Source organism: Triturus cristatus, chromosome 8 (genome assembly GCF_964204655.1).
Source record: "Triturus cristatus chromosome 8, aTriCri1.1, whole genome shotgun sequence".
NCBI lineage: Eukaryota > Metazoa > Chordata > Amphibia > Caudata > Salamandridae > Triturus > Triturus cristatus.
Window position 1 is genome coordinate 1,481,151,728 of NC_140591.1, and position 15,526 is coordinate 1,481,167,253.

General features: G+C 44.6%; 1 protein-coding gene across 2 annotated transcripts in view; it reads right to left on the minus strand.

Annotated features, from left to right (window-relative positions):
* The window catches only part of C2CD3 (C2 domain containing 3 centriole elongation regulator), a 604,078-nt gene that overhangs the window by 133,991 nt on the left and 454,561 nt on the right, over nt 1-15,526 (minus strand). For both annotated transcript variants that reach the window (XM_085623335.1, XM_085623334.1), the window contains exon 32: nt 7,262-7,364. In XM_085623335.1, coding sequence (XP_085479461.1) covers nt 7,262-7,364 — 103 coding nt within the window. The remainder of the gene's footprint in view (nt 1-7,261; nt 7,365-15,526) is intronic.

A 15,526-nucleotide genomic window follows, 5' to 3' on the forward strand; every position in this document is an offset into this window, starting at 1 on the left:
GTATGTGAAGTGCTGAGCCAGGTGTGTTCATTCCAAACACAGAAGACAACGTGAAAGCCAACAGCACCAGTCAACATTAAAGACAAGCACTCTATCAACGACGAGCATACCACCGCTCAGCAATGCAAAGGGGAAACAGACATATCTGTGCCATCAAATGGTGGCATCAGACTGGCACGAAGGCTGCTGTCTTAATACTTACTTGGGAGAACCTGTAATATTGTATTTGTGATTATGACGCTTGGATTAATGTTTTCTGACATTGCCATCTGTTATTTATCCATATGTATCGTTTGTCGCTTTTATTGGTACTTATTCACATTTAATTGCGTTCCACTAAACAATAAAAATACAACTAGTAATTTCAGCTTTTATTTAGAGGGTTTCACTTTAAACTAGGTCCACTGTCTTTAATGGGCAGGCTGCCATGGTTATAGCACCAAGTTGTTCTTTTTTTTCTTCGTATTTACTAATATATATAGAAGGGTAACTAACTGGTTTCTATTTGCGTTTTTAGCATTTTACTGTAAAATGGGAAGACTGAGAGCCTTATTTATCATATACTCTGCTTCAATGAAACCCCTTGGCCGCCAGAGCCGACACAGGCTTGCAGGACGGAGTCTGTTCACTAAACCTTGTGTCATTCCGGCATGGTACACTGTCCTAATTCCATCTTCTCAACCCACTTCCCATTGCATCCTGATTTTTAGGTCTCACCTAGCGTTGCAGCGCGCATGCGCTGCTCGCTCTGAAAGACAAATTGTGGTAGAGGATATTTCAGAAGGGGACTTGAAGCCCCGCCCATCATTTTCATTAGCTAGCGTCATCGTTTATGCTAAACGGTGGCCTCCGTTTGAAATTGAGGCTTCTTTGTTACCGCCCTGTCTACTTTTGGGACGGCCCATCCAGACTGGGTCGTTTTCTTAACGGCTGCCGTGAGGGTATTTCTCATCTAAAGGAGGCATGTAGTGACGGATCATGTTTCCGAAGTCAGTTTTTTTTCCTAAATGTGATTATGTCTGCCAGTGACGACATTATAAAACAGCACCGCGCACAGTCTACACCGAAATAAAACGTTCCCGCTACTGTATTTTCCCTCACCCTAAATCTAATGTTTAGTTTAAACAGACTTCTGTGCTGATATACATACACCATCTCCCCCCCTCTGCCTCCAGAGCACATGTGTGCACCATCTCCCCCCTCTGCCAGCCGCCGAGGCTCCCTTCAACTCTTCAGCCAGTCACTACTCGCCACCAGAGTCCAGCCTTCCTTTGTTGTTTATTGAGGTCTCAAGACGCCCCTTCACCCCCAAGGGGCTCCTTTCGTTTGGCCTTGCTGTTGTGATGTGCTAACAGTAAAAAGGTGTGAGATCACCATCACTGCAGATGTAGGTGTGAGATCACTACCACTGCAGATATAGGTGTGAGATCACATCACTGCAGATATTGGTGTGAGATCACCATCACTGCAGATATAGGTGTGAGATCACCATTACTTCAGCTATAGGTGTGAGATCACCATTACTTCAGATATAGGTTTGAGATCACCTTCACTGCAGATATAGGTGTGAGATCACTGTCACTGTAGATATAGCTGTGAGATCAATACCACTGTAGATATAGGTGTGAGATCACCATTACCTCAGATATAGGTGTGAGATCACCATCACTGCAGATATAGGTGTGAGATCACTATTACTGCAGATATAGGTGTGAGATAACTATCACTGCAGATATAGGTGTGAGATCACCATCACTGCAGATATAGGTGTGAGATCACCATCACTGCAGATAAGGTGTGAGATCACTATCACTGCAAATATAGGTGTGTGATCACTATCACTGCAGATATAGGTGTGAGATCACCATCACTGCAGATATAGGTGTGAGATCACTATTACTGCAGATATAGGTGTGAGATCACCGTCACTGCATATATAGGTGTGAGATCACTATCACTGTGGATATAGGTGTGAGATCACTATCACTGCAGATATAAGTGTGAGATCACTATTACTTCAGATATAGGTGTGAGATCACTATCACTGCAGATATAGATGTGAGATCACCATCACTGCAGATATAGGTGTGAGATCACCATCACTGCAGATATAGGTGTGAGATCACTATCACTGCAGATATAGGTGTGAGATCACTATCACTGCAGATATAGATGTGAGATCACCATCAGTTCAGATATAGGTGTGAGATCACTATCACTGCAGATATAGGTGTGAATTTACTATCACTGCCGATATATAGGAGTGAGATCACCATTACTTCAGATATAGGTGTGAGATTACTATCACTGCGGATATAAGTGTGAGATCACTATCACTGCAGATATGTGTGAGATCACCATCACTGCAGATATATAGAATACCTATGTGTTCGGTATACGAGAGTTTAAGCTATTGGCATTGTAAATGACGATGCCTTTTATTTATGTTTTAAAAACTGAAAACAAAAATAAAAGGCATTGTCATTTACAATGTCAATAGCACAAACTGGTGTAAATGCAAGACCTATTGCATTGCAAATGCTTGTTGTAATCCAGTCTCTGCTGATTCCTATACACATTCACACACCATACTGCACTAGGTACAGCGCCTCGAGTTCCAGATGCACCCGCCTCAATTAAAAAGGCTCGAAACAAATCGTTCTTAAAACTAGGTCTGCACTACATTAGATATCCTAAAAAAAACAACAACAAATACAATATAATAGGATAGCCTAATGAAAATACCCTCCTCTGCAAATCAATTTTGTAATAATTGAATAGGACGTTACACCAAACTTGCGTTTCAGGGCACTGAATGGCCGCCCTACAATACAAAAAATCCCAGAAACACACACTTTTTTTAGGTCGAAGCCTATCAAACAGTGCAGCTGTCTGGTTTGTTGAAGACATCTTGGTGACATTCAGAAAGCTTCCCTGGGAATGCATTCTGCCCAGTGCTTACCACTGGCATTGTGGTTTGTAACTCACATTTCCTTGCTATTTGCTGGCTCGGTTTGTTTTAGGCTGACCTGCTAGTCTTTGTGCCTACCCTTGCCCAAACCTTATTTACTGTATCCTTCCAAGAGCTCACTTTCTGTAAACAGGCCTTTAAATCTTGTTCTTATCTTGTCACATTTGCTGTGCATTTAAACACAAAGGTCCAATGTCAGGCTCCGTCTTCCGAGGGAGCTTGGTGTTTACTTTTATTTCTGTGACTTAGTGAGGGCGTTCATAGGAAAGCAAGAGGAATGGAGCACACTCCTGCCCCTCCTTTGCTCCAATTTACGAGGCTGTAATACAACCCTTAAAACAGGCTTGTAGGGAGAAGGAGCACGTACACTCTGTGGAAACAAATATTCATGTAGAAGGTCTTCTATCAAAGCACTGTGTGACCCTCCAGTGAATGTCTAATGATCTTTCTGCTTACAGTCAGCGAATCAGAGTACCAAACCCTTTTAACAATAGCACGCATTGGCAAGCCAAAATATGTAGCCTACACAACTACACTTAGTGAGCAATAGCCTCAGTATGTGCAACACATGCACTAGCATTGCCATAAAAACCTAGACAACACAGATTCCTGCTTTCATGAAATCTACAAACAGGAGCCCCGAAACCAACTACAATATTTACGCTACAGCCTTTAACATCCTGCCGATGTCAAAACATTGTTATTATACTATTTGTTGGATGCCTGGGTTATCAACAATGAAACAGGTGAACATGTATAACTGAAACAAGAACGGCCTACCACTTAGGCTGGCTTTAGCACTGCTGGCGTGCGGTGTGAAACTCTACGCCACTTCACTCTATGCCTCTCTACTCTACTCTGTACCCCTCTACTCTATCCCACTCTACTATGCACCACTGCACGCTTCATCATTGCACTATACACCACTCTACTCTGTTCCTCTGCATTCTACACCGCACCACTCCACTCTACCCTGAACCACTCCACTCTACGCCACTTCACTCTTCTCTGAAAGTCTACTCTAAGCCAGTTCACTCTCCGCTACTGCACTCTACACCAATCTACTCTGCACCACTGTACTTTATGGCACTTCACTCTAGGCCACACTACGACACTCCACTCTATGACACTCTACCTCATTAACACCACTTTGACACTCTACTCCACTCGACAACACTCTACACCAATCTACAACACTACTCCACTCTACAATTCTCCACGCAACTCCATGCCACTCTACTCCACTCTGTTGTATGACACACTACTCCTCTCTACACCACTACACCACTACACCACTACACTCTATGCCACTCCACGCTACAAAACTCTACTCCACTCTATGCCTCTCCACTCCATGAAAATCTGCTCTGCTCTTCGCCACTGTACGTTACAACATTCTACTCCTCTCTTTACAAAGCACTCTATGCCACTCTGCTGGGCTTTACACATCTCCGCGACACTCTATGCCACTTTACTCAACTCTGACACTATGCCACTCAACTTTACATCCTTCCACTCTATGACACTCTACTCCCTCCATGACACTTCAAGACACTCCTCTTCACGCCACTCAATTCTACACCACTCCATAACACCCCACTCTACTTTATGACATTGCACTTCACATCACTCTCCTTTACTCCACTAACTAAGCTGAACAGGAGTCACACTGGTGTGCAACATTGTTAAAACATTTTGGCAAAACCAGTAGCTCTTGCATAGGTGAGACCTATTGGCTTTGCCAATGCTTGTTGATTTTCTGAGAGTAACTTCTGTCAGTCATGCCTCGGACACTAGATTACCTTGGATACAGCAAAAAGGCAAAGCTGTGAGCAGCCTAAGACAAAGGGCTGGTGCTGTTGTAGGATGCAAGCAAAGGATTGGTTGTCAGCCACTGAGTGCGATATTGCAAGTTTATCAGATGAAGGCTGTGGCTACAACATCTAAGGTGCAGAGGTATGGGGCCACATACATTTATTGGTTGTACAAAAACATAGAAAATAGTTTTTTGGAGATCTCTACTATGTTTAGGGTTAGCTACTACCGAGGTGTTGCGAAAACTACAGCTAAGTACTAATCCTATTGAATATTAGTTACATTTTCCCTTATATTGAGCCTGTTGTTACATGAAGCCTTATGCAGCCACTTATGGACATCGTATCTCCCAGTGGGTGTACATAACAATGGGTGCTTGTCCATACTACTAGCATATTATGAATAAGGAAAAGAACCGGTTTGATAAACGTGTAAAAACTCTTACAAATGTTCAGCATGAGCCTCTGCTGTACAGGTACCCACCACCCATACAAGGGAGATGTTGCATGTAACCACCTCTGGCCATGATATGCTGGAAGATACTCAAACACTGTGTCTGTGGGCCAGGGTGGGTACACTGCCAACCCGTCTTTACATGTTTAAAGGGGGTGAGCCTGAGGACCTGGATGGCATTATTATAGAATGGGAAGGAGGGAGACAGAATAGATGTTTTCCAGTTATATAATGTGCACCCTTCCATCTGGCCTGACGTCATGGGCCCCTGCTCTTAGCCTTCCAGAGTGGTAAACAACTTGGGCATGAGATGTAGATTCAGACCTCACCTTACAATATTAGGACTCAAGGTGGCCAGCATGTGTTTCTGGCAACTCAAACTGCTTAGAAAAATCTTGCCCTATAGCGACAACACCTACCATATTCCCGCAGTATTGGCATTGGTCCAGTCTCACCTGCACTACGATAACACCTGCTACGTGGGATTTCCAGGCAAACTCCTAAAGAGCCTGCAGCTAGTCCAAAACATGGCTAGGTGTTTCAGCACAGGGACGGCCTTGCAGACCTTTTCGGCTAGTCATCCCCCAAAACCCGGACCAAAACATATGAAGAAAAAGCATTTTCAGTGGTCGCAGCCACGAAGTGGAACAAACTCCCCAGATAGCTTCACTCTTCACGTGCTGAGGTCTTTTTTTGTAAACTTTAAAAAAACATAACCATTACATTTGTCAAATAAACTATTGTGCCCATTTCTTTTACTGTCTTCTTTTTTTGCTAATCTCTCAGAACTAAGAAGCCTCGGTGAATGTTCGCTTAATAAATACAAACTACAAATATGGTATCTGCATGAAGTGACTGTTGTGTTTGTTCATGAATTATTGTATTATTAATGATAACAATGCCACAGCTCTTCGCCGGAAAAAACAGCTCTGCGTTGATGTATCTTTCGGTGGCATCCTACATCTGGTCTCCACTGATGTCTACATGCAAGTCTAACCTGGTCGCCACTGATGAGTACATGCAAGGCTAACCCGGTCTCTATTGATGAGTTCATGCAAGGCTAACCTGGTCTCCACTGAGGAGTACATGCAAGACTAACTCAGTCTCCACTGATGAGTACATGCAAGGCTAACCTGGTCTCCAATAAGGAGTACATGCAAGGCTAACCCAGTCTGCACTGATGAGTATATGCAAGGCTAACCTGGTCGCCACTGATGAGTAGATGAAAGGCTAACCTGGTCTCCATTGATGCGTATATGAAAGGTTAACCTGGTCGCCATTGAGGAGTACATGCAAGGCTAACCTGGTTGCCACTGATGAGTAGATGAAAGGCTAACCTGGTCTCCATTGATGAGTATATGAAAGGCTAACCTGGTCGCCACTGATGAGTACATGCAAGGCTAACTTGGTCGCCATTGAGAAGTACATGCAAGGCTAACCTGGTCTCCATTGATGAGTATATGCAAGGCTAACCCAGCCTCCTGCTTGCAATGACCACATTCTTTATTGTTTCCCAATCCATCAGTGTCATGTTGCACACAATCACCATCAGTACTACAAGTCCATACCATAAATGTTTCATCATATCACTACAAAAGATGATCTTATTTCCTCTTTATAGCAATTGCTTGTTACACTCAGCCATTTATGTTCTAACTAACAAATCTTAATGGAGCCTAGATGATCCAGAAATATATTTTTATGTCAAAAAACCCAAGTTTTACAGACTAGGAAACCAGCGTATCAAGATCGGATTTGGCAGGTATGAAAGTGGTTGTACCATGTGTGTTGAACCCTGGAAAAACATGAAAGCCATATCCATTTTAATTGGACTTTCATAGAATTGTAACTGGTAAAAACAGACATGAGCTCAACCTCTTAGCAAACAGGGCAACAACAGTTTATATAGTAATAGCAGGCCATGGGATTCGTTACAATACCATACTTTTTGTTGCACTTTTGGTTCTATTGATGTTGATGCTAAACAAAAGGCACAGTGGAACATACATCTCCTGCACTTACTCTGCGAGTAGACGAAAGGGTAGATGAAACATTGAGCATTCTCATGGAGGCTTCCAGATGTTGGGGTGGAAGGAAGAAATTAGGAACAAGCACTGGATCAGACCTGACGAGAAAAGATGATTAAGGAAAAAGACACTGAGCTAGGCTAATATTCATGCATATATTCCACAGACGTATGCACATTGTCAACCTCCGGGATGGCAAGTTTTTGAAGACACTGTGCAAACAGTTCTGAAAAGATGAAATCTGAATTCTAAGTGCATGCAGGGTCCTTCCAAAAGGCTTCAGCTTAACTCACAGAAGGCTGCACACCATGTCATCAGTGTGGCCAATATAGCTAGTGATCAGCTATGGACATACAACATTAGATCTGAGATGGAAGCTGGTTGTTTTTAAGAGGGAAGAGACATATTGGATGGAGTCAGTTGGAAACTATCTGGGTAAAAATTATCCTGCACCACTGAATGTATGTGCCCCGAATAAAATACGAGGAAAAATTCAAAGATGGGTTCGCATGAAAGTACGATACCATTCTCAATAAATTTGTTTAGGGTAATACAATAATATAATGAAAGTAAACTAGATCGAGTCTAAAGATTGTAAAATGGCTTTACTGACATCAGAAGCCAGACGCAGTCTTATAGACAGGGCTACTGGAATTATGTAATTATGCGGCCGTAGGAGCTTGTGTACAGTTACAGATTTGCTGCATTTGCCACATCATCTATTATCTGCTGTATAATATGCAGTTTTTAACAAAACATAACTTTGTTTCTAGCTTAAAAGGTTCAAATGTTACTAAAAAAGCAACAACACGTGTGCCCTACAGTGTAAGGCCCTTTGCAAAGGTTGACTGGTCACCTTTCTGTTGCTTATTGCTATATTTGGGTGATACACTGGTATAAATGAGGCGCAACCAATGCCCAGACAGTATTAATATTTCAAAAAATGACAAAATAATAACATAACCCCATCCCAAAATGTGCTGCATCACACCGCATAAATTGCCTTTTCTTACTGTATAATTTACTTAACCCTGCTGCATAATTTGGACCTCCCTTTCCGCATAATTCCAGTGGCCCGGATTACAGATAATGCCTTATACGAGTACAAGTGTGATTTCAAAGGGACTGGGAACAGTGCAGGAAGGGGTTTGCGCCTGCTCCGAGAACAAGTATTCGCGGAAATATGGAACACTGTCCCAGTCAGAGCCTTGTGCATAGACTTGAGTGGAACATTGTGCCGTATGCATAATGTCACCCATGGACTTCAAAGTGTTTAGTTGCTGGAAATGCTGTTCAAATGGTGAAAATGAGGTTTCATATATAGTCCCGTGGCTGGGTTTACATTTTATGTTGGACAAGAACTGTAAATCAGAGGAAAAGTACAAGTTACGTGCCACAATAACTCACATACTGATAATCCATAGGTTCACCTCCTTGCAGAATCATGGAATGTACTAGACAGCAGACAGGGCAACCAGCAAAAATACTTGTAGGGCAATATGTACATTATTTGGGAGCAAGGGAAACAAGCAACATGGGCGCCACTCACATTCCAGCAGTCTACACTTACAAACACAGACCAAGAGAGGGGTGCTTGGCAGGTTCTTCTGATGTAAGACAAATGTTACTATGGTGAGCAACTTGCACCAACTAGTATGTCTAAGTCTCCCTTCTTCCATACCAATGGGAAACACAAAAGCACGCCATTTTGAAGGGGAAAGGCATCTTTATGTTCAGGAAAATTCAGCTATACAAGTCTCTATGGAAAGCCTGACCCAACTAAGCATCAGCACATGAGCAAACGCTCACTAGGCTGGTTTTACAATTGCAGGCAGTGGGCTGGCACAGCTGCCACGAGGGTGATATCTAAGAGGCTGAAATACTGCAATACTGAGAGACACAAGTGATCATCCAGGCATTTAAAGTCTTTTCCCCAGGAGAATGACCAACCAATTGCCCCAGGACCAAAAGCCTTGGCCTCCTTCCATTAAAACCTAAGAAAATCTAACAGAGTATAGGGGAACAATTTCCTGGTTATTACGCAAATCAGGTAACCCCCTATGCAGGAACAAGAAAATATCTAAAGTTAATCATGTACCTATGAAAAGCTACGAAGGGGTAGGAAAGCTACGAAGGGGTAAAATAAAAAACAGAATGCACAACTCCCCGATTTGACATGCCAAAGAAATCAATAATATAAAGTCCATTTTCAATGCCACCAGTTTAATATTACTGTTGGCCAAATGCTTAACCTTCCAAATCATTTAATTTATGGAGGAACCAATTTCCCGATTAGTAGGTTTTGAACAACACAACTTAAGTTCCTGACCAAGCCACATGCTGTTAAAAGGATTCCTAAAATATATTCTCACAGTATCTTGGATCATCCAAGTGGTCCTTCAATACCTCGAACTTTCGCCATCTCTCTCATGCAACAGTATATACATCTTGTCAGAAAGGAGAACAGGGTCCTCTTCAAATAACAAATGGAATCGCACCAAAAAAAGAAGCATTTCGGCTAAAATGGTCCACTAGATGATGGAGGAGCTGCAGGAACAACTCAATAAGGAGATCACACAAGGAACTAAAGGAAAGAGGTTTTGAGGAAAACGAGCCAGACGTACTAACACTTTTTGTGATTGTAAAGGGTCCGATTCACAAAATCTGTCCATTTGCGACCGCAAAATAGCCTTCTGGTATGTATCAAACACAAACTGCAGCTCGTTACTGAATCACAATTAGGGTTTGTGACTACATGCTGAATTGCAATTTGTAAGGGGCATGTTTAGGGTGATACTGAATGGGATGCATTAATGTTTTGCAACCGAAATCCGATCACAAAACATTAATACTTTACTGACTACACAAAAGTATTTGGAACCCATTTGCAAATAGGAAGGGGTCCCTGATGGAGCTTTTCCCAAGGTAAATGTTGACAAAAAGACTTTGTAAGAGTAGGCAGTGGTCCCAGGTAGGCCATGGACTACTGCCTAGTCTTAAAAATTGTTCGTAAAATATTATGTATTTTTTTAAACACATCCTGTTTCTCTTTAAGGCAAACAAGACGTATTAAAAAAAAAAAAGGTGCTAAATTTAAAAGCAATCACAGACACGGTGGTATGCTGACTCTAGCAGGCCACCATCAATGTGATGGCAGCAAATCGTAGTGGGTCGCAATTTGCAAACTATCTCATTGATATTCATGAGGTAGGTCGAATTGCGACCACAACAGTTTGATATTTTGTTAACCGACGTATTAGTGTATAGGACGGTTTGCAAAAGACTGTACTGGTCGCAAAAATATTGAACACAATTTGTGACCATTCTTTTGAGACCAGTATTTAGTATATCTAGCCAACAGATTCTAATCCTTATAGTACAATAGGCATGTTTTGCACAGACAGAGACAGCCTCTAATACAGGATATAAAGCACTGCACTTCTAGTTTACCTGAGTGTGACTGGGTCCAACTGCTACAGCCCCTCAGTGGTAGAGTAGCTAACGGACCACCGGGCAGTGCAGCTTCCATTCAACAATCTACTCAAGCCGTCTGCTGGACCCCCAAGATAGATAGAGAGCCATAACTAACTGGGGAATTTGCACGTTTGAGCTAGACCCATAACTCCGTTTTTAATTGTGTTTTTTCAGTGAATATATAGAAAATACATACCTGGCAACTATGTATTAGGGTCCTACGTTGCCATCCAGGGGTTCTATTGTCAACATAAACAATGAAGCCAAAGGTCAACTGGTTTATAAATGTCACCTGAACCCCAAGATGGAATTATATGACCATGTTACATGTGTTATTATGCATTTTTTTATATTACATGATTTTGGAATTGTTTTCAGTAATCTTTAGAAATGCTTGCTGCACTTGAGCTCAATTTCATTTTAGTATTCACTGTCCACCTACGCTGCAGGTATATCGTTTAATATTTTGAGAAATGTGTGTATTTTGTTGGGAAAGAGATAATGTCCTAATATTTCAAATGTGTTTCAAAGCAATAAAATGTATTATTATAAGTGACATTTTTAAAAGAAAAGCAGCACTGTAAAGAAATAAAAACATGTTTTAAAAGGTGCTTTTCTTTTGTGGGACATTAACATTATGGAATAGGATTAACAAGACTAAAATGGCAAAATAAAATGCAGCATTGGACAGTGTAATTAGGAAACACCGCGGGGTAGATGCGTGCATTATAAGTCTCTTAAATAAATTGTGCTTTTACTGTGTTTATTTAAATATAAAATAGAACACGTGATCAGTAACTGGGTAATATGGTAAAAGATTGCCACTTTGGAGTTCTGGTGACATTGTAATTCATGCGGCAAAAGGCAAACTGGATTGTTTAGGTCCCAGAACTTTGAGGTGGCAATATAGGACCATATTACACATGGCATTTTTTATATTACATGTTTATTTTGGGGTGGTTAGCTTAACAAAAGTAGTTTTCTTCAACATGCAGATTACAATAGGCAATTATTGGAGTTAAAATGTTTAGGTTTGGTGTAATTTTCTTAAATAAAATATTAATAAAACTATGGCCACTCGTGTGTCAGTAGGTTAAGCATATTATGTGGCTGCAGCATTTCCTGCACAAATATGGATTTGCAGCATGCCATAACATTTGCCACATAATTTGCAAATTTTGCAGAATTAACCAGAAGCACTGTTTCTATCTCAAATGGAAAAGAATAATACTGACATAGAATGTGCTACGTAGTTTGTATTTTTTGCCTCATAATTTAGCAAACGTTTCTGCATAAGATAGTTCTCCATGCCACATAATCCACGTAGCCCTGACAAAGTTAAAGCTCTGCAGCGTAGTTTGATGTCTGTCATTATGATGATGAAACCTGTAAAACCTGTATTTCACGGAAATACCTGTGAAATAGTTTCCATAACACAATACTGGTTGGGAGTGACGTCTCAGTCAGATCTTTACCAGAAGTAAGCATGGCCTCCTTTTTCAAAATCCAAGTGCTTAATTTATTCTGGGCCCCATGCACAAACATGACCCTAAAGTCAGCCTCATTACCTTGGTTATTATCCTCTTCCCCATAAGGACCCCCATAAGGCACAGACAGAAACTGAAGGGGGTCTGATTGGGGGCACTCCGTCAGTACATCTATTGCCGCATTTTCTAGGAGAGCCAGTGGCCACGGGCAATAGCTGGTGAGGTAGTGGAGACTGGCGGGACAAAGATCATTTGCTGATAAAAAAGACTGGATCAGGTTTGTATAGGTTCATAAGTTGACACCCTACGCGGCCGCGCAACGAGTTTGTTGTTACCGACCACCGCGAGAGGGCGCACATCCCTTTGGGTTTCTTCCGGCGCGGAGCTTCTGCGGGACGCGAGCGGAGCTTGCGCAGACATCTAATGGCCGTTTCCGAGCGCCTCCGCTCGTGTCCCGACTTAGCTCACGCCGTACCGGTTTGTGCCCGAGGCTGAACACCCCCGAGGGGGTAAGATTGCACGTATTGTTACTGCACACCGTGCCCAGGCACACAATTAAGCCCGCATTAGGCATCAGGTGTGCGTTTTTGGGGGCCCTGTTGACTGTGGGTGTTCTGTTGGCCCTCTGTCTTGGACGGGGGGGGGGGGGGGGGGGGGGGGGGGGGGAGCTCTGACTCTTGCCTCTATTCTGTTGACCTGGGTGAGATCCTGCATTATAATTCCCTCTTACCTGGTGGGTGGCCACCACTGATTTTACTTACCTCGCGTCCTCAGCTTCTCCCTGGTGTTCCATGGAGGAGTTTGATGACTATTACGAGGAGGAGGAATCCCAGTTTTTTCTGCTGTCCTAAGAGTTCTGCGACGCGGTGGATTCCTCCATTGTGAAGGCGATCTCCGAGGCGGTGGCTCCTTTGGAGAAGAGGTTGGATGACCTGGTGAAACTCCTTGAACCCCTCCCTGCGAGGGAAGACGCTCCGGGACCGTCTGGTTCCTTACCTTCGAAGTTGAGCCCTGTTTCTCTTCCGGAGAATCCACGTAAGCGCTCCCGTTCCGACAGAGTTGATTCTGGCGCTTTTGAGCGGCTTCGTCAAGCTTTTTTGGACGCCCAGACCCCATCCTTGCCGGCGGATCCTTCCCTGGCTAATCCTCCGCCTGTGGAGGTACCTGATCCCATGCCTTCCTCTCCCCCTTCGGAGGACTCCCAGGGTGCGTCAGATGGCGACTCGGACCAGGGCAGGTCATGGCGTCCCTCCCCTTCTGGTTCGGTGGAACGCCCTCAGTCTTCAGCTTCCCGGGGTGGGGTTCCTTCGGATCTTCTTGACCCCGTTCTTCGCAGTGGGTTCCCTGCGATAAGGTGGCCAAGTATGTGGGAGCGCACCTGCGGAAACCTCTTGCTCAGGACGTCCGTGCAGGCCTGAGATCCGAATGCCCACGCCCCTCCATGGAGGGGAAGGTGGCGGTAACCCCCGCTGCCAAGATGACCGCTTATCGGACGAAGTTTATCAAGGACCTGAAGAAAGGCATCGATAGATCCTGGTGCGCCTGTCAGGATAAATTGTTGGACATCACGGGTCCCCTGGTAAAAATATTTGATATGGCTGAAGACGCCAAGGTTTTGGGTACCCTGATCTCCCCCAAAACCTTGTCTAGTTGGGCTCAACGGGCCATCATTTTCTTGGGAAATGCGAACTGCGCCATTTCCACTGAAAGGCACCGGTCGCTCCTGATCAAATTGGATCCCAAACTGGGGAAATTGGTGACTTTCGAAGCGGGCCCGGTGGCGCAGGGCGGTATTTTCGGAGACCCTTTTGTTAAAGAGCAGGGCAAGTTGGTGTCCCCCTTTAATTCTCTGGACAAGGCACAGTCCACGGTGAAGCGCATTTTCAATGCACAGGTTTTCAGAGGGGCTGGTCGTGGCAGGGGGCGCTCGGCTGGCCAGTTCTCGCAAGCAGCCTCCGGCAGAGGTCAACCATCCCAAAGGGGGCAGTACCAGGACTCCTCCCGCGTTGGGGGTTTCTACCCCACCAGAGGCCGTTCCCGGCGCCGAGGTCAGCGTAACGGTGGGAGAGGTTCCGGCGGCGCCACCAATCACGGTGAGTTCTATAATTGTCTCATGTCAACGCTTGGGGGGCAGGTTAGCCCGGTTTCTGGACAATTGGCGGGCTTTGACGTCGAACGCTTGGGTGCTGCAAACAGTTCAGGGGTTTCACATAGAGTTTTTCGGTTCCCCTGTCCAACTCTCCCCTCCCGCCCGATAACGTTCTCAGGGGCCGAGGCAAACTTGATCCGCCTTGAGCTCCAGGAGCTCTTGCGTAAAGGAGCAATTTGCCGTTCTCATCCCCAGCCCGGGGCCTTCATAAGCAACATTTTTCTGGTTCAAAAGCAGGATGGCGGTCAGCGTCCGGTGATAAACCTTCGGGAGTTCAACGAATGACTTGTTTACTAACATTTCAAAATGGAGGGGATTCACCTCCTTCGCGACCTGTTGCGCCCTGGCGACTGGATGGTCCGTTTGGACCTCAAGGATGCGTACCTGACGGTTCCCATCTTCCCTCCTCACCGTCAATTTCTACAGTTCAAGTGGGACGGCCAGATTTTCGAGTTCACTTCGCTTCCCTTTGGTTTGTCGTCCGCCCCTTGGTGTTTTACCAAGGTGTTGCATCCGGTGGTGGAGGCGTTGCGGGCGCAGGGCACCAGGATGATTGTCTACCTCGACGACATGCTCTTCCTTCATCAGTGCCCTCAGACCCTCTTGCGCCAGCTCCGGTCGGCGGTACTTCTGCTGCAGTCTTTGGGGTTTGTCATAAACCAAGTCCAGTCTTGTCTCCACCCCACTCCCTCCATCACCTTTCTAGGTTTTATGATCTATTCTGTGGCTGCGACTTTAAGTCTGGCTTCCAGAAAGATGACGAAGATTCGTCACGAGATCCGGCAGCTGCTTCGGAAACAGCTGAGTTCGCTCCGCAGTATTGCCAGGGTGGTCGAGCTCCTGTCAGCTTCGATTCAGGCCATCTTTCAGGGCCCTCTGCATTTTCGGGCCCTTCAGCGTCTCAAAGCGTTTCACCTTCGCAGGGGCTTGACCTATGCTCAGACAGTCCCACTCTCCGAGGAGGTCAGGGCCGAGCTTCATTGGTGGCTCGCCCACATGGACACATGGAACGGGCGTGCCATTTTCGGTTCCCGGCCCGACCTGGTGATCGAGTCCGATGCCAGCGGCTCCGGTTGGGGAGCATGTTGTGGCGAGCTCACTACAGGAGGAGGTTGGTCCACCGAGGAAGGCTCCACATCAACTGTTTGGA